Genomic DNA, 18,435 nt, shown 5'->3' with positions numbered 1-18,435 from the left:
TGCAATCTGTTGGTTTTCTTAGCTAGGAAATTGTTTTTGAATTGGCTCTATATGAACGAATTGGATTATTTTATGAATTATGATTATTATTAATTAATTGAATTCCAATTGGCTTGAATTGGACTTACTATCTAAGTGCCTTGAGATGACATTTGTTGTATTTGGCGCTATATAAATAAAAATGAATTGAATTGAATTTAATTAAGTGCTCTGTTTGAGAACATCTGAATCATCATTTTGTAAGTGATTAATTTAAACTGTAAAAAATGTAAAAATGCACATAAATCTGCAGTACTATGACCTATGTTACAACATTAAGCTGATATACAATTACTAAGAACGCTTTAATTAGTGACAGAACATAAACAGAAAATCTGACAATAAATGAGAGCCAAGGGTTACATGTACTGTGGAAAGATTCGGGGCCAAAAAGAGGATAATCGAGGGCATCTAACATAAGTCGATGACGAAATAAACCAAATATACAAGAGTCAAACTGAAAAACATTACAAAAACCACTCATCATAACAGAAGGATCAGAACCAACCTGCAAAGTCAGAGACTGAACCTTCATAGCGCTTCGTTCATTCTGTGGTAGTTTCCGCTACGAAAGCAATCTAATTCCTGGAGCATCTTTTTGAAATATCTCAGGAATTTCTCAAAGTCAATAGGAATTTTTACGGTTAAACTCTGTACATCGTAAAACATCTCAGCAGTGCAGTGTTGGCTTTTATTGGCTTTAACCATGTGATCTATTTTATCCAGCAGGGTTCTAACTTGCTGCCTGTTTGCTCTCTGGTTGTTATTAAACACACAGTATCTCTCACCACACTTGGAGAGCAGTTTAGTAATGGCTGGTTCATCCTTGATCAAATCTTCTATTGACTGACCTCCCAACTCGTCTCCATGTGTGAAGAGGATCACCGTGTATTTGGTAGCATCCTTGCCAAAGAGTTTTGGTAGCAATTGAAACAGTTTGATATTTGCCTCAGAGATTCTGCCTATTTTAACCACAATAACAAAGGCATGCGGGCCTGGATCGGCTGCTTTTATTCCCTTCACTATCTCTGTATACAGAGCTCTGGGAGTCAGAGACTTTTGGGTGAACCCTGGAGTGTCGACCACTGTGACATCACGATCTTCCACTTGGGCGGATTGAGGCTCACTCTTTGTAGTGACCGCTCCAAAGCCACAGTTCGAAACGAAACTATCTGATCCCAGGATGGTGTTTCCCGATGCACTTTTACCATCTCCAGGCAAACCGAGCAACATAATCCTTGGACGATCACCTGAGGGACAGAAACGGAAAAAAGAAACGGCTGTTTGGCACATTATTCATTTTTAAAAAGTTCAACGTAAATCTAACAGACACAAGTACAAATAAATGATTTTTAGTGTCTTCAATGATCAACTTGATTATATTAAGAAATACAATCAGGTTGATCATTGGGGCTCAGAGGCATGAGGGCTGCAGGGTGGTGTGGTGGTTAGCACCGTCGCCTTACAGCAAGAAGGTTCCAGGTTCAACTCCCGGCTGGGGCCTTTCAGTGTGGAGTCTGCATGTTCTCCCTGTGTATGCGTGGCTTCTCTCTGGGTACTCCTGCTTCCTCCCACTGTCCAAAAACATGCATGTTAGGTTAATTGGTGTCTCTAAAATTGTCCTTAGGAGTGACTGTGAGTGTGTGTGGTTGTGTGTCTGGTTTGTCTCTGTGTGGCCCTGTGATGGACTCGCAGCCTGTCCAGGGAGTACCCCGCCCATTGACTGCTGGGATAGGCTCCAGGCGACCCGACCGACAGATTCAGCGGTATAGATAATGAATGGATGATGTTTCCCATAGTGCTTCATCAGCTTCCTTTTTCAGAGGAATCTGTGTCCATTCTTGCTGAAGCAAAGATTTCAGCTGCTCAACAGTCTTGTTGTCTGATTCTCCTCTACATGATGCTCCAATCTTTGCTCTGGAAGACTAAACCTTTGGTAGATGCTCCTTTTAATACTAAAACTTCTCACCTATTAATCTGCAGATGGTAGAATCCTCTGTGATAATGTTACGTGTGCATTCTTCAAACTTTTCTGTCAGTATTTGCCTCTCCTCCAAACAAATCACATCCTAGATTTGTTTGTATTTTCTCAGTATGATGAAGCTGGTCAGTGAAAACTCTACAGGTGACTGCAGCTCAGCAGATGGTAGTTGGCAGTTAGGGTTATGGGTTACTTTTTCTCTTTTTAATTGCCTTGAAATATTAAACTAAAAAGACAAACATTTTCTTGATATGGACCTTTGGAAATGAAGACTGATGTGCCAGATCATTAGAGGAAGTAATCAAGATACCTTTAGGTTGTTGTCAACGAATGCAGTTTGAATGCAATCACTGAACTGTTAACTTTTGCTGTCAGTCAGTGTTTGAATGGTCTGTTAATAGACCAGGATAAAAGAAAATAATACATCTCAGTGCTATGTGCTGGAAAAAAATGTGAAATCGTCTGATCACTGGTCAGAGCTGATTCTGATATTCAGCTGATCAATGTGTGCATCCCCATTTCCTACTTTTCTCAAAATAGGGTTTGTAGATTGCAAAAGTAACACCTTAAATGCACAATCACAACGTGATTACAGACTTTCCTACAAAAGTCAAACACAGACTTCAGCTAGCGTGCACAGAACAGAGATCTGAACTTCATATCATTACCTGTAAATAAAATACAATAAGTTCTTTCTTATTTGGGTTGTTGGCATGTTTACTGTGTGGTTTTACAGGTAGGGTTGATATAATATGATGCCTGAAGGTGCCCTAAAAGCCAAAGCTGCTCTGGTTCATGTAGAGCTGAAGAGACTCAAATGGTCCATCCTTTGATTTGTTGTTCACCATCAAAAGAACCAAGAAAGAGTCTCTTCTCATCTCAGTCAAACAGAGGGAGGTAAAAGTAAGTTTATACGTTCACAGTTTGAAATATTAATTTACACAGAGGTCCGGTGAACAGTCTCACAGAGTTTTTATTGTGGTGGTTTACAGAGTTACTGTCAGTGCTTAATTTGTAAAGTGGGAGGTCCCGGAGCGCAGAGGATGAGTGGCTCCGGTGCGAAAAAAAAGCGTGCGGGGGGCGCTTTCGAGCAACCCTGTGCGCCACACCGAAAATAATCTGGGCATGTATTGTAGGCCTAATAGCGATAGTCACATCAAATCCGACGCAAGCTCTCTGGCTAACTGTCCAATAGAACGGAAGTGTACACCCTCCTTTTCCGTAATATAGATATTTTCAGTATCTCGTTTCATGACAGAAATCACCAACAAGACGGATATCAAAACCAGACATTGACACTAAACAAACTTTAATTTATTTGTTTAATTATTTGATTATTTTTTTAAAAAATAAATATTGTTTGTCAAGAGAGGTGGCGGATCGCGGATGACGGCTATAAATAGCTGGCGGAGCCAACTTCAGAGGTTCCGGAGCGCGCTCCGGCTTGCTCCCCCTCAAATTAAGCCCTGGTTACTGTGTAACATGATACCTTGAATATGAGATCTTTACTCACCTGATCTGAGGTGTCCTGACTTTCTCAGCAGTTCTTTGACTTGATCATGTTCCCTATTTTTATTGTTGAACTGATGTGTCCCTGCAAACCTTTTAACAAGTTGTAGAAGTGGACCATCTGGCTGTCGGTTAATGAACTCATCCAGTGTCATGTTGAGGGCTTCTCCATTTGTGAAGAGCATGTAGGTGTTGTTTCTCAGCTCCTGTTCTCCGATGACTTTGATCGCCGCCTCTACTGCTGTTTTTTGCTCTGTGGTGAATCGATCGATTTTAACCACCACCAGGAACAGATGAGGAGTGGCGGCTTCAATGAGCTGCTGACAGCGGGTCTTTATCTCCTTCTTTAACTCCTCTGATCCTAATATACCTGGAGTGTCAATCACGTTGATCCTATGGTCAAACACTTGTCCTGTTACCTCAGAGATTGCAGTTGTTACGGGGTCAAAGTCACTTTTGGACACAAAAGCTTCCTTTCCTAAAAGGGTGTTTCCTGAAGCACTTTTACCCACACCTGAGTTTCCCAGAAGCATAATGTTGAGGGTTGGATCCATTTTTAAGGAATGTAGAACCTACAGAAGACAACAGAAGGCTTCGGGGGAAAGGTCTGTAAAATGAAAACAAAATATTAAACTGTTGGAGTTCATATCCTTAATTTTTGTTTAGAAAGAACGACAGGAAGATCTTTAATCCGCCCTTTGAACTTGTTATGTTGCAGTGTTAAATTGTGTCACATGAACATTGTAACAATAATATAAATTGTGTCAAATAGTAATAACATTGCATTAAAGACATTGATTATATATACATCATAATGATAGAAACTGTCGCTAAAAATAAACAACACAAAAAAAGCTATTTCTGAGGAAACTTGGGTTAGATTGCTGAAACTGCCAGTTCATTGTCTCACGTCACTTGCTAAAAAGTTTAAACCGTTAAATTTATCCAAGTGTTGGTCAACAGAAGACACGTGCCAAATACTATGGACGGTATGATTATGGTACAGCCATACTCTAAATGCCACAACATGTTGGTGTCCATTTGTGAAACACCAACACAAAGCAGAGGGACAACCAGACTGAGAGCCTTGGCTGGAAAATCAATAATCCTGATCTCTGTGTTGGTTTTAGATTAACATAAGTTTTAGACAGAAAGGACATATTTCCTTTCTGTGTCATACCAGGGATTCGTTTCATAAAGCAGGTTCAACAAACTCTGAGTCTAATCCTGAACTCTGATACTCTGAGATAGAAAACTCTGAGTTTTCAGTTCCAGAAACGCTGATTTCAGTGAGTTTAGTGCCTTCACCACAACTTTAAAAAGCCAGCATCAATGGAGCCTCGATTCGACGAGTCACTATGGCAACGGGGGAGAGGAGGGGCTACAACCTTGAATTGGAAATCTTATGCTGCGTGTACACCAAGAGCGACCTACGCTACCTGAGCGCCGGAAATCATTATTTCTCTATGGAGGGTGAGCGAACTGCGCTACCAGAGCGGATTCAAGCGATTAAATTCAAGCTAACTTTATGGTAATGAGCTATGACGCGTTTCGGCGAAAACCAATGACCATCCACAGATTGTAGGGGTCCGACAATCTGCGGGGTTTGTGGAAACAGACGTGTAAACTTTGGTTCCTATCCAAACAATAGTCGTTTAATCCTGAGACTGTTGCAATTGCCGTGTCGAGTGCTTCAATACAATAGTGTAGTAACCCCACGCATACCTTTCTCACTGCAATTAAGATTTATTTCGGATTTATTTCAGATTTTATTTCGAATTTAGTTTATTTTCACAGCTGCCTCTGCTATTCCTGCTCTTCTCAGGTGTACCTAATGTAGTTTTACATCATTTGTAACGTGGTGTATATCTTGTATAACAAATTGTAAATAACAACACGTTTATTCGTGTCCCTGCCCTCACTTTCCTCATGTTCTTTTCCGCGGGGCCTTTAAGAATTGAACATTCTAAATGTGACGTCACGAGCTACCAAAGCTACCAAAGCAAATTCTCAAGCGAAGCTTCTCCAGCTACCTCCGCTACCAGGTAGCGTAGGTCAAGTACCCCTGACTGCAGACCGCAGATCGGGGCGGAGATCAACGTTGAGGGGGCGGAACGTTGAGGGGGCGGAGCTCAATGACTCCTTTTCGGGTGCCATCTGGTGGCGGAGACCATGCAGCACATTCACAAAGCAGCACCGAGTTGCCTAAAATAAGGAATCAATTATAACTATATATATAAAACAATTATAATAATATATAATTATATATATATATATATATATATATATATATATATATATATATATATATATATATATATATAAAAGCACACAGTTTGACCAACCAACTATCTGCAGACTGAGATCAGCTGATTATCTGAGTCAAGACTGTCGTACTGTTGCCTGTTTGGGACGAAAAGCTGCAGCTGGTGATGGAAATTGAATAATTTTGAACCATTGTGTCATAAAGTGGTTCACTACCCGAAGCATCATTCAATTCCCTTGGGTTACATCTACTGGCAGTAGCGATTGTTGCACCAAATAAAGCGAATATGATACATCTCTTCTGTATATAATAACACAACAATTTAAAAACAATGTGAAAAAATTTGGTTTGTCATTCATATTTTCTTTGGGAGTGTGCTTGGTGTAATAAAGAGGGTGCTTGTGTTACTTCACGTGTTTTTATTCAAGAAAAGTCGTTTTTGCACAGTAACGGTTTCTTTTTTTTTTAAAGGGACACTATGTAATAAATTAAGTCATTTATTAGCTCAAATCAACATATTCATTCATAAGTTAGTCCTCATTGGTGTAAAATGATCTCTGTCAAAAATCTCACTTATCCTCCTGAGTGAAGAATAAGTTGTCTGTATCTACATAGAGCAGGTAAGCTCTATGGAGGCTGCCATGTCCTTCCGCTCTATGAAAAATGACGAAGTGCCGAGAGGGACATAAAGCACTTCGAATCGCGATTTCCCCACCAGGCCTACAAGCAGAAATGACGTCATTGTGACGTCATTTCCGCCGAATGGCTTATTACAGCCGCTAATGCTAAATAGATTTTATCTCGTAAATGATCCCACTAATAATGCATTGATTGTTACCAAACTTCTGCCGTAGTACACATAGGCTCTTAACTCACAAAACGAGGCATTAGAAAGTTTGTAAGTTTACCGGGAGTTTATTTACCGCTGCTAATGCTGCTTAATGCTAACGCTGCGTCTACGTCACTTCCGGTAACTCCCGGATTATGACTAATTGCATTGCTTGCACACCAAAGGCTATGTCAACTTATGTTATCTGACATGTTATCTGTCATCTGTATTCATAGTGTTGTTGTATGTGTGTTATGTAATCCTTTGTACTGTGTGTCTTGATTTCTTTTTGTTTGTATGGACCTTGAGTCTGAAGCTATAGCTTCTTGAATCTTGACACATTCTGCTTGCCGTAGTTCAAGAAGTTGCAGCGCACATTTGAAAATGTGAGGCGCTAGAGAGCAAATTCATTCGACTTTGCAAAATAAAATTGCACCACTAGATGGGGGAAGAAATTACATAATGTCCCTTTAAGACAATTTCTCCAGCGAGTTTGAAGCATGCTTCGAAGCTTCGGTGTTATTTATTTTAAAAAAACGAGTGTAGGGGCATGGTACTATTAACTTGTTTTAAGAGACACACATCTCTCTTTCTTTTAAATAAATAATTGACAGTTCTCGTTTATTTTTGAAAACCGGAAGTCACCACATGCTGTTGAAAGTTAACGCTGAGTTTCTCAGTCGTCTCCGTGGTGTAAGATAATAACTAAGCTAATGACTAAGAACACAGTGTATCGCCACAGAGAGCATAGCATATTTTAAAATGAAAATGTTTTTACTTTCTTCCTTGTCTGTCACAAATATTGCAAAATAGCACATTAAAAAACAAATCTACTTATTCTCCTCCACACAGTCTTCTTCTGTGGTTCAATGTGTTGTTCTATGTTGAGCATCAACGTTGAGCACCGCCACCAGATGGCACCCGCAAAGGAGTCATTGAGCTCCGCCCCCTCAACGTTGAGCTCCGCCCCCTCAACGCCCTTGGTGTACACGCAGCATTAATGCGCTCATACGGCGAGTTTCAATACGTTTTTAGAAATAAGTGCAACACCGCTGCAGCAGTAAAAGTGTAAGTTTAAATGTAGTCCTTTGCAATCACAATAATATTACAGGGAAACTGCTTGAATGGTAGCCCATTCATTTATTTCATTTAGGTGCAATCCCGCAGGGGAGAAGCGCTCTTGGCAGCAGTTTAAGATGAAATATAAAAATATTGTTCAAACAGGTGAGACCTCGTTATGGAGGTACCTCATTCTGATCATGTTTTACACTGTAAAATAAATATTAAGTGGCTATTTGACTGTGCAGTTGTTTTTATCCCCAACATAATGCTGTTTTCACACACATAAACTATGTCTTCACATCTATATCATGTTCTGTTAAATAATTAAGCCTATTTAAACTAACACAGACTTTTACTGAGCCAACAGAAAGAAGGCAGATGCCCGTAAAACGGGTGGTGCCCAGCACCGCCACCTCTAACGGGAGGCCAGTGGCTGAGGGAGTCCACCCCCAAGTGCCTTTATAAAATATAATAGGCCTATATATGTCTCTTTTTTAAGCCTATTCATACAAATATTGATTTGTGTTTTATGTCTTTTTTTTCTTTTGTCCCAACAAAATTCTGATGGTGCCGCTCAAAACGATCTGTAAATGCAAAAACATCTATGGTCTGATAAACATCTCCCGACGAATATTTATTTCTCTGCGCAGTAACGCTGCACCTTCATCCACGGGATCGTTGTCAGAAGGACATGTTGGTGAAAAAAGTCGCCTCCTACTGTGCCTAATGGACTTCTAGAAGTAGAAGAACTCGCTCTGCTGACTGAATGAAAGAGGAAATCAAATGGCGTGTGTGGCTGAAAGAGGGCGGAGACAGAGAGAAACAATTCTTGTAAAAGCCTCACTTCCTGACCAATGAATTCTTGAAAAATAAAAAAGATCTGCAGTGAGCGTCTCTGTCTGACTCTTAAAGACTGATTACACTTTGTGCTCCATAATTTTATTTTTACGATGCCAGGCCTAAATAATTATTTCCTTACTTCATGACTTGATATCATGTTATCAACAAAAATCTCTAAACTTATTCAGGTGTGCAGCACACCGTGTGCTTGAAAATTGTGTTTCAACGAGCTGTGTGTGTCTGACAACAACAAAATTGCGGTTTTTTGCATAACATATAATAACGGAAAAAAACGGTTACGCAATGTGATAAGGACAAATATAATTCTGTTGAAGTGAAGAAACACAAGAACATTTAACTTTTAAATTTATTCCCAGTGAAATAGAAAACTGAGCCTATTTTAAAAAAATTATCTAGATAATCAGTGTGAATTACAGCTATTGAAACTGAAAGCAGGAGAAGTGTATTTAAGGATATTCATAAATCAGCTTTTATGTCATATTAAATGATGAATTATGAAATATGAAAGCAGGGCACCGACAGGTGAAACAACTTCTCCTAAAGTCAAGTCAAATCAAAAGGACTCAAGAAAAACAAAGAAACACACAATCACGCACCTGAGGCTGAGAAATCTGTTCAAAGGCCAATGAAACTAAAGAGCCTCTGAGTTGTTCTTTATTCCTTAAAAAAAAAAAACTTAGTCAAGTTTCATAGAGCGAATTGAATCTACTACCAAAGTGTTTTTCAAAATAAAATGATAAGATTTAACTTTGTTCTCAGTCCAACTTTTCAGGTAAACAAAGACCAAATTTGTCCTCATAAGTGATCAGTTGTTCTGAAGAGGAAATCTTTGCAAACTCTGATTGATTCTGGAATTTAATTTGTCCGTGAATGATATTCTGTCAACTTGAGTTTTATTTTGTAGTCCGGGGCGGAAATGTTATTTGGAAAATCTTCTAACTTGTCTCACTTCGAGAGTTTAGCCCGACAAAGATAACGATGGCAGACGGGGAAGTTCACAGTAAGTCTGATTTATTTCTGTTTGAATACTTTAACGCCAAACACTGTATTAGTTTTATGTTGTTTGTTGAAACAAAAACTGAACCCATGTTTATTCACTCTTTCACTTTCACTTTGAATAACAGCGACTACTCAGAAATCCATTTTCATTTGGAAAATCTACACTATTATCTCGGCAAAAACCACACTGCTCCACCTGAATCTGAGGTGTGACAGTCGCTCGGAGCCTCTTCTCCAACACCCTGGAGTAAACTTTCCTGAGGAGGCCGAGTAGTGTGATCCCTGAAAAAAACCCAAAACCAAACTTTTTTTAATATAAAGCAAAACCTTCGGCTTTTATTGCAAACTACCGTCTGTGCCCTTTTTACGGAAGAGTATTAGGGCCAGACATAAGAAAAGATATTTATATTTTGCCTGTCGAGAATAAAGTAATTAGATGATGGACCAGAGGAGTTGACTTTTTTTCTCGAAAATTCGACTTTAATCTCGACAGGCAAAATATAAATAGTTTTTCTTATGCCTGGCCCTTATACTCTTCCGTATCTTTTTTATCAATATTTTTAAGAATTATAAAAGTTTGTCTGTGAAACAACACTTACGTCTCTGCAGGCCACAATGGATTAAGCTATTAAAGAAGACCAAGACATCTCCATAAATTTGCAGTGATATATCTAATCGCTACTTTAATGATTCTGTTCAAGTATTCTTCTTTTAGTAACTTTTTGTCAACTAGAGTTTTTTCTGAACAACCCTGTAACATTTATTTCTCTGTTAACAGCAACACGGAGACAAAGAAGTGGCAGTATGGATCGACCAATAGGTTTGAAACTTTCTGTCATCCTCTTTGAAGTTCTGTATATTAAACTCATCTGTGTGACTTACCGGTAACTTGATTAATTTTTATTTTATGTATGGAAATGTCTGTGCTGAATGAACTGTGTAGACTTTCAGTCTGCTTCAGGAGGCCCATCTGTCTGTCTCGTCATGAATCCCTCTGAGATCTTTCATGTTATTCTCATTGTCAGGGTTAGCAGATATAGAAAGTGTACATTCCAGCTTGGAGAGTTTTATTTCTTTATCACCCTTTTGTTTTTTTGCTCTGTGTCAGCCTTCAGACTGGTTCTTGTTGGGAAGACTGGAGCAGGGAAAAGCTCCAGTGGAAACACCATCCTGGGAAGAGATGAATTCACTGCAGAGATCAGTCAGTCCTCAGGTAACATAAAAGCTCCACTCTGCTTTGTGATTTTATCTTTTAACTTCGGAACTGTTAATATACAATGAACCAGAGGAAAGTGGAGTTGAAAGATGAGACGATTCTGCAAGTTAGTTGTTCACGTATGTTTTTAAAATGTGTCTAACTGTCGACAGCCGGCTTTATGAAAGTATATATGTGTGTGTTCTGTCAGACATCTGAAAGTCTCCCTGCGTCCAAAGCTGTGATGCTGTTTTCTGAACTACTGCCTGGTTGATGTGTTGCAGAGTGAACTGTGTGTTTTTCTGTTTCCAGTCACCAGGCAGTGCTGTAAACGGGGAGGGAGGGTGTTTGGCCGAGAGGTGAGCATCGTCGACACACCCGGCCTCTTCGACACATCGTTACCTGAACATGCTGTGAAGCGGGAGATCGCCAAATGTATCAACATGTCGGCCCCGGGTCCCCACGCCATCCTGCTGGTCATCAAGGTGGGACGCTTGACCAACGAGGAGCTTGATGCTGTGAGGCAGGTGGAGGAGATGTTTGGACAGGACGCCTGGAGGTACACCATCATCCTCTTCACTCATGATCAAACTGAGGCAGACGTCCAGACACAGCTGCAGAAAGCTGGATCAAAGCTGCAGGAGATCCTCAGGAAGGTGGGAGGCAGATATCACTGCCTTAACAACAGTAAGACCAACGATCGTGGTCAGGTTCTGGACCTGCTGGAGATGGTGGAGAAGATGGTTGATGCCAACGGTGGACAGTGCTATACTAACCCCACTTACATGGAGGTGGTGCAGATGTTGGATGAGAGAGAGTTGAAGCTTAAAGAGCTCTACCAGAAGAAACTGGAGGAGTCAATTGAAGCTTTGGAGTCAAAGTACAAGAAACAACTAAAAGAAGCTCAGCAGGAGACACAGCAGGTGGAGAAACGACTGCAGTCTGAGCTGGAAGAACTAAAGCACTACTATAAGGCTTTAGAGAGCGGAGTCCGTCAGGTTGTAGAGCAGACTGTACCGACTGACTCCATGGAGAACATACTCAAGTTTCATGAAACCCTGAAACTTAACCTGACTTCTTAAAGCCTCTCTGAATGTTTTCTGACACTTTGAGATTAAACCGACCTTCTTATATGACATCATAGTGAGAACATTAGTCCGTTAAAGGGCCCATGACGTGTTTTTTCTATGTTTTCCGGCTGCAGGTTTAACACAGTTATCACATCGAGTAGTCTTGAACTCTCGACCGCAAGACGTTTTTTTTAGCAACCTGGCCGCTTTACTTCCTGGCTTTCCTTATATCAGAGGTCTTCAACAGGGGGTCCGCGGAGGTACTGCAGGGGGGGTCGCGAAATCTTTGGTTGATTAGACGATTTCTAACTTTTTTTTTTTTTTTTCAAACAGTTTTTTCTCACAAATTGTGTGCAAACGTGTGCCTTCCACAGATGGTTTGAGGATTCATTGTCCCATCTACATGCATGTTTAAAGTTAAAATCTGTGGATTATTTGAATAGCTCAGTGTTGTATGCAAGATGTTTGTTTCTAAATGGCAGTGGCACGGCCACCCTGTACCTTGCACATGTTTAAAATAAAAACATGAATATATTAACCTGTGTATTATTTGAATAGCTTAGTATTGAATGTACAATAACAGAGTAGCTATGTTTATACACGTGTTTAATATTTTTGCATCTTTTAGTAAAAACAGTAAAGAACGAGTGTATATTTTCAGCAGAATTCCCAATAAATCTGCTCTCATTCACATATTTTTCTGTTTCTTTTGTCAGACGGCTAAACTGAAAATCAGCCCATTAAGACTACGTGTCAACTTGTGGTCACTTAAAGCATGTCCAGGCTGTTGCTCTGCTCTAATAAAATCCTGATTTTTGTAACCGCAGCCTCATCTGAGAAAATCACCCTTCAAGTAACTTAAAGACAACATCTTGGCAGCGATTTCAGCTGTACTTGCATGCACCATGATGTCCCAAAAAGAAAGTTAGAGGCAGCAGAATGTCATGAATGTTTTCTACAGAGTATCCAGTGCATGTACTCTGGAACAACATGGTGGTCCAGTTAAATCGACGAGTACACCTGTAACGGTAGCTGGACTCACCTGTGCATGCAACCGTTCTGAATGAACATGATCAACATAAAAGTATGTTAGTATACAGAACACAAAGCAGACATCTCCAGCTGAAAACATGAAACCTGCATACTAGAAATAATGTTCCACTGGGGTGACCAACCCAAGTTGGTTATTAGGTGGAAATTTCTTCAGTGTGCAGACTTCAGGTTTTTAATTGAAGTTTTGTACAAAGAAAATAGATTAAAATGTAACCTATTTTCAATGCATATTCAAAACTTATTTAAATCTCTTCCAGAAAAACTCCAGTTGTGATAATTTCCTTTAATATATATATATATTTTTTTCTTAAAAAAAAAAGGCTAATTGACCATGTGCTTTGTTTTACATTTAAAGTTCATTTAAGATAGCTGTCATTATTAGAAAAAAAAAGGCAAGGCAATTTTATTTATAGAGCACAATTTGTACACAAGGCAATTCAAAGTGCTTCACAGCTACATAAAATCACAAGAAGGCAATAAAATCATTAAAAAAAATAATAATAATAAAAAAAAACAACTTCAATCAATTTTATTTAGAGGTAAACAAGCAAAGTTAACATAATGAGGGGTTTCAAATAGATTTTTTTGTTAAATTGGAGATAAAACTTCTGTTTGACGATTGGCTACAAGGTGTGTTCAATTTGAGACGTCTGCGCATGCGCAAATTGAAACACGTTGGTAACGACGTGAGCTCGCGGTTTTCTGTCACGGGAGTAACGGTGATGAGTGGAGGACGGCCTTTAGTGAGTTCATGTTTACTTAATATGTTCTATTGTTCTTTTAGGTAAGAACGACTATTGTGTTAACATTTTAGATAGCAAAATATCGTCGCGCGTTGTGAACGTTTGACGCAGCAGGGCGGTTGAAGTTAGCTAATTAAGCTAATTAAGCTAGCAGCGGTTTAATTAACCTCAACGGTTTGAAGGACATTTTCAACAGGTCCATGTTTCAGAACTGTTTACCACTGGCTGAATTTTCGTCTAATTAAATTGAATGTTAACTTATTGTCTGAACGGCCTCTTAAGTTTGCTCTCTGAGAGTGTCTGTTAGTTTTAACTGTTGGACTGGTGGTATTAAGGTTTTAGCTAACTGCCGTTAACAGTGCATGTATGTAAGTTATCGTTGGTGTTTGGGTCATAGTTGTGGAGCTCCTTAAAAATTATTTTACGGTTACTTTTTAAAAAGAATAGTTTTCAGTTTGACCACCTACAGCGTTTGGGTATTCGCTGAGTAATTAATTAGGGAGCCGAGCATGAAGCGTGTTAGCTCTGTTCTCCATTAGAGGCCACCGCAGGAGCGTTGTCTGTTCAGTCTGAATCGAAAAAACATTATTTTCCCTCAACTGCACACGTCCGTTCGACATTATGAAGCTCAATTTAAAGACAATTTACACTTAAATATTAACGTAATGCACATATTGTAACTTGTTTGTGAGGAAATGTTGTTTTCTGTATTTAAGTTTCGATGCTTCCTATTGGTCTAAAGCGTACCACGTGACCAGGAAGCGCCGTGAAGCCGCATTTGTTGACATTAGTTAATTCAAATAACTCTTTAGGGACAACATCGGCGTTACAGGCGCTACGTTATTCATAGTTATTGTTTTTAATGTGAAATAAATCTTATTGTATTTGATTTTTCAAACCGTGAGTTAGAATAACGTTGCGGAGGATCACATAGTTTCCTCCGACCTATTTGTGTTATCGCTTCTCGGCCTTTTGGCTAAGATCAAGTGTAGTATCTGTTCTTATCAGTTTAATATCTGATACGTCCCCTACCCGGGGACCATATATTAAATTGATTTTTGGAACAGGGAGATGGAATAGGGGCTTGCTCCGTCCACTCCACGCATCGACCTGGTATTGCAGTATCTCCAGGAACGGTGCACCCCCCTCACAGTGTGAAAAATAAAGCTTCAGTTAGAGAGATGGACAAGAAATATTTATTTTTGCATGTTGACATGTTTCATATGGTTAAATTAATGAGTTCCACTCTGACTCTACTGAACTTTTTATATCTGATTTAGTCTTGTTTAACAATATTTGCTCTAAATCTAAAGTATGTCCAACTAAGCTCTTTGCCCTCTGCTTAATTTTTATTTTGATGCTCTGTTGTTGTATCTGTCCTTATGTTGCTACTCTTCCAAACTTCATCCAGGAAACTTCTTGTTCCCGTGCCTGGAACAAGCATGTGATCAACAGGGTGTGCGTGAGGAGATTTTTATCCGTTGGTGGAGCACACATTTTAAAGGTAAATGTGAAAAGTCAGAATTAAGATTGAGATTAAAATTTGATTAATTGTGCAGTTCTATACACAACCACCAACAAACAACCCACTACACACTGGGCTGCAGTTTTGCTTATGTAAGATGCCAGATTCAAACAAGAGGAATAGATCAGCATAGAAATGCCACTTTTTTATTGTTTCAACTTGTTTTTGCCGTCTTTTTAAACTATATTTTTACTGGTTTTAATTGAACTGAATATAATATTTCATTGGCAGTATATTAGGTTCATTAGCCCCAGTGTATGTGAAATCATTGTGTATTTAAATTTAACATTAGGACCATCTGTAATGAATGGATCAGAAGTTTATTTCATGTTTATATCCTGCAGTTACCTCTGTTCTCCACCAGAGACCGATAGAGCTCTGTAAGCTGGTGTGGTTTTACAGCCTGAAAAAACATCTAAGTTACTTTTTCTTTGTTTCTTCATACATTAAGACATAAAATCTGATGCCACATCATTTTTTAAGAATTCTTGTGGTTTTGATGTGTATTTTGGTAAGATCCCATTCATAACCATCCAGCCTTGTTCACACTCAGCAGCAGCAGGAGGGCTGTCAGTATCCCCCCACCAGTGAACAAAGAAACAGGAAGTGGTTGCACAGTTAGCAGACAGAACATGTTATCTGTGTGTTTTTATACTTTATCTGGATGTGAGATGTGAACAAAACAGTTTCTGATTGTAGTTTGATTCACTTAGTTTCCCTTGAACTCCCTGTTGGGCTGTTGGTCATTTACAGACAGGCTGATTTATACAAGATGATGTGATGTTCAGTTAGCTTTTTGTGAGCAAATACAGCAATGCATTATGGGAAACAGGAGCCGTCTTTAGTAGAAATAAAGTGTTAATAATCTGTGTGTGTCCACAGATGAGTTTCCTCTGTATTCAGATCTTGTAGAGTCCTCCCAGCCTCTGTAGCCTCTGGGTTAGTTAGCTTACAGACTGTTAGCACCATCAGTGTGCTCAGTATGTGTGTGAGTGACTCCCCCCTCAGTGAGCTGTACAACTCATACTTACCTGGCAGGGGAGACACCATGATCAGGAAGGTGGTTCACCCAGGGCGAGGCTCAGCCATTGCACACTCGGCTGTGCTGACCTTTGCGAATTCCCCAAATGTGGGAATCTCGACTGCATAATTTCTGGTAGTGGGGGACTGCGTTCGCGCTCTCCCCTGATCAACTTGTTAAAAAAAGAATATGAATCTTACCAGCCTAGTGCATTAACTCTCATATAGAGTGGTTAATCACATCAGTCTACACGAAATTAATCTTAGTTCTCTATTTGTTTTTACTGAATTCAACTTGGTTTTACTTTTAATATCATCAGATCACAACAAATATCATTTAAGATATGGTTCAGTTCAAATCGATTATCATTTAAGTTGTGATAATCAAACTCAATAAAATCCAACCAAAATTAAAATGTTAACCAGTTGGTCTTAAAAAGACAAAAGTATTCCATAAAGAATAAAGGGCCCTTGATGTGTTTTTTCTATGTTTTCTGGCTGCAGGTTTAACGCAGTTATCACATCGAGTCGTCTTGAACTCTCGACCGCAAGACGTTTTTTTAAGCAACCTGGCCGCTTTACTTCCTGGCTTTCCTTATATGGTTATATTCTCCAGGTAGTGTGCCTGAGTTAGAGGCGTGTGCGTTATCCATCCTGTAAAAGGAACGTTTTTGCTCCACAAGGGACAAATGAACCACCACTACCTCTGAAAGGACAGGACTTAGTTTTTGTTCTGTAGACCTCTTCAAGAAAATGTGTTTTTGATTGTGAAAGTATCCATTTGTTGCTTCTGCCATCACTCAGAAACATGAAGGCGCTCACATAAGCAAACATAGTCACTTCACATATTGGCCCTCATTTATCAAACTTGCGTAAGACGAAAAACGTGCGTAGGTCGTGTGTACGTTCTTTTCTGCGCAAAGGTTGGCATTTATCAAATCCATCGTGAGCGCAGGAAAGATGAAATCGCCACGACAGGTCTGAGGCCGTGTACGCACTTTTCCATTTTGACTTGCGGTGACTGCAATACAGCAGCGTCACTAGTGCGTGCTCAGGAGTCGCAACAAATCCCTTGGTTAAAATTACAGACTTATCACTTTAAAGAAGGCCCATGTTTTATTTGACTTCAACATAAATAGAAACATAAACGCAAATTAAATAAATTAAACAAGTACAACTCCGTAATTGGAAGAGTGATGGCTCATTATTCAACCGTGCACCCTCACACCGAACAGGAGAGGCGCTTTAACACTGCGCATACGCGCACGCGTGCCACTGTGGAGAGGTGTACAGGGCTCCTAAAGCTGGATCTGTCTCTCGGCTGCGGGGGGAACCCTATACGCCCGAAAAGGTATGCAATATTATTATTGCATGCGGGGATCTCCATAACATTGCCCAAAAAAATGGAGTGCCATTTCCAGATGTACATCCAGAGGACCCCGCACCCAGAGATCCTTCCACCAGCCTGCACAGCCAAGAGCGCTCAGGAGGAGAGAGGAACTTATTCAGCCATTCTGACTTTTGGTAAGCATTCTGTTATTCAAGGAAAAAAGAAAGGAGAACAACGATTTCTTTCAGCATTTATTCTGTGACTTCAGTGTTTCATTTATGTCTTTCAATGTACTGTTGATAGATTGCATGGTGTGTGTTAAAGCCATCATCCACTTCACGATCTCTGTTTGTCTTTCTAGGACCCCTGTGGTCAACACGGCTGGCCGGTGTGACGCTGCAGACCGGGGGGCAGAGGCAGAGGCTTCGGATGTTGACGGGGCCGCGTATTCGTTGCGCGGGTCAGGTTGCCCGGATGCCACTTCGGATTCATCTGTGAATGAAAAATATTAGTTTGATTAGGAACCTCATTTGTGTTGAAAATGAAAGCAACTGTTTTATTTAAACGTCTTGGGTGTGCAGTCATTCTTACCATTCTCGAGCTCTAGCATGGGCGCATCAGTGTCAAGTTTCCCTGGCATGCCTGATGAGGACGTAGCTCCGATCAGGCCAGCCACCCTCTCCTCCAAGGCACTCAAATCCAAACCTGGATCCCCCCCCCGTTTGTGACATGCTGCGTCGGAGAGCTGCGACCTTCTTTTTCATATCGGACCACTTCTTCCTGATCTTATTGGAGAAAAAGTAAAACATCGTTCAATTTTAGATTTAATTTAATCTGGAGTTTATCACATTTTATTGACCATCACAGTAGGGGAAAATACATAACTCGTCCGGTCTGCGATTTACATCGCCAACGCTGTTGACAGCCGTCCCAGCTGTCAACGCTGTTGGCAG

At 40.0% G+C, this 18,435-nt stretch overlaps 2 protein-coding genes, 1 long non-coding RNA gene and 2 other non-coding genes across 5 annotated transcripts; 3 read left to right on the top strand and 2 right to left on the bottom strand.

Annotated features, from left to right (window-relative positions):
* Positions 1–206: 206 nt before the first annotated feature.
* On the bottom strand, positions 207–1,272 carry LOC142388750 (GTPase IMAP family member 7-like). The gene has a single exon (XM_075474300.1). The coding sequence runs from the start codon at positions 1,270–1,272 to the stop codon at positions 571–573; it is 702 nt and encodes a 233-aa protein (XP_075330415.1). The 3' UTR covers positions 207–570.
* Position 1,273: 1 nt separating this feature from the next.
* LOC142388751 (uncharacterized) lies at positions 1,274–9,202 on the bottom strand. Its single transcript, XR_012770325.1, has 3 exons — positions 9,144–9,202; positions 3,534–4,136; positions 1,274–1,289 (listed from the first exon to the last, which is right to left on the bottom strand). It is a non-coding gene; the product is annotated as an uncharacterized LOC142388751 (long non-coding RNA).
* Positions 9,203–9,486: 284 nt separating this feature from the next.
* LOC142388749 (GTPase IMAP family member 4-like) lies at positions 9,487–12,468 on the top strand. The gene is made up of 4 exons (XM_075474299.1): positions 9,487–9,547; positions 10,325–10,366; positions 10,655–10,759; positions 11,054–12,468. The coding sequence occupies exons 1-4, from the start codon at positions 9,526–9,528 to the stop codon at positions 11,821–11,823; spliced, it is 939 nt and encodes a 312-aa protein (XP_075330414.1). The 5' UTR covers positions 9,487–9,525; the 3' UTR covers positions 11,824–12,468.
* A 2,095-nt stretch (positions 12,469–14,563) lies between these two features.
* On the top strand, positions 14,564–14,754 carry LOC142389075 (U2 spliceosomal RNA). Its single transcript, XR_012770382.1, has one exon. It is a non-coding gene; the product is annotated as a U2 spliceosomal RNA (small nuclear RNA).
* Positions 14,755–16,155: 1,401 nt separating this feature from the next.
* LOC142389066 (U1 spliceosomal RNA) lies at positions 16,156–16,320 on the top strand. The gene has a single exon (XR_012770374.1). It is a non-coding gene; the product is annotated as a U1 spliceosomal RNA (small nuclear RNA).
* The last annotated feature ends 2,115 nt before the right edge of the window (positions 16,321–18,435 follow it).

Source organism: Odontesthes bonariensis, chromosome 9 (genome assembly GCF_027942865.1).
Source record: "Odontesthes bonariensis isolate fOdoBon6 chromosome 9, fOdoBon6.hap1, whole genome shotgun sequence".
In the NCBI taxonomy this organism is placed as follows: Eukaryota; Metazoa; Chordata; class Actinopteri; order Atheriniformes; family Atherinopsidae; genus Odontesthes; species Odontesthes bonariensis.
The sequence above is the reverse complement of the archived record's forward strand: the minus strand, read 5'-3'. Positions and strand labels throughout refer to the sequence as shown.

What these genes read in the sequence shown, in the direction of transcription:
- LOC142388749 (XM_075474299.1), top strand. Translation starts at nt 9,526, where the DNA reads ATGGCAGACGGGGAAGTTCACA. An exon ending in GGCAGACGGGGAAGTTCACA is followed by an intron (nt 9,548 to 10,324) that starts GTAAGTCTGATT and finishes CTCTGTTAACAG; the next exon opens with CAACACGGAGACAAAGAAGT. An exon ending in AGAGATCAGTCAGTCCTCAG is followed by an intron (nt 10,760 to 11,053) that starts GTAACATAAAAG and finishes TTCTGTTTCCAG; the next exon opens with TCACCAGGCAGTGCTGTAAA.
- LOC142388750 (XM_075474300.1), bottom strand. Translation starts at nt 1,272, where the DNA reads ATGTTGCTCGGTTTGCCTGGAGATGGTAAAAGTGCATCGGGAAACACC.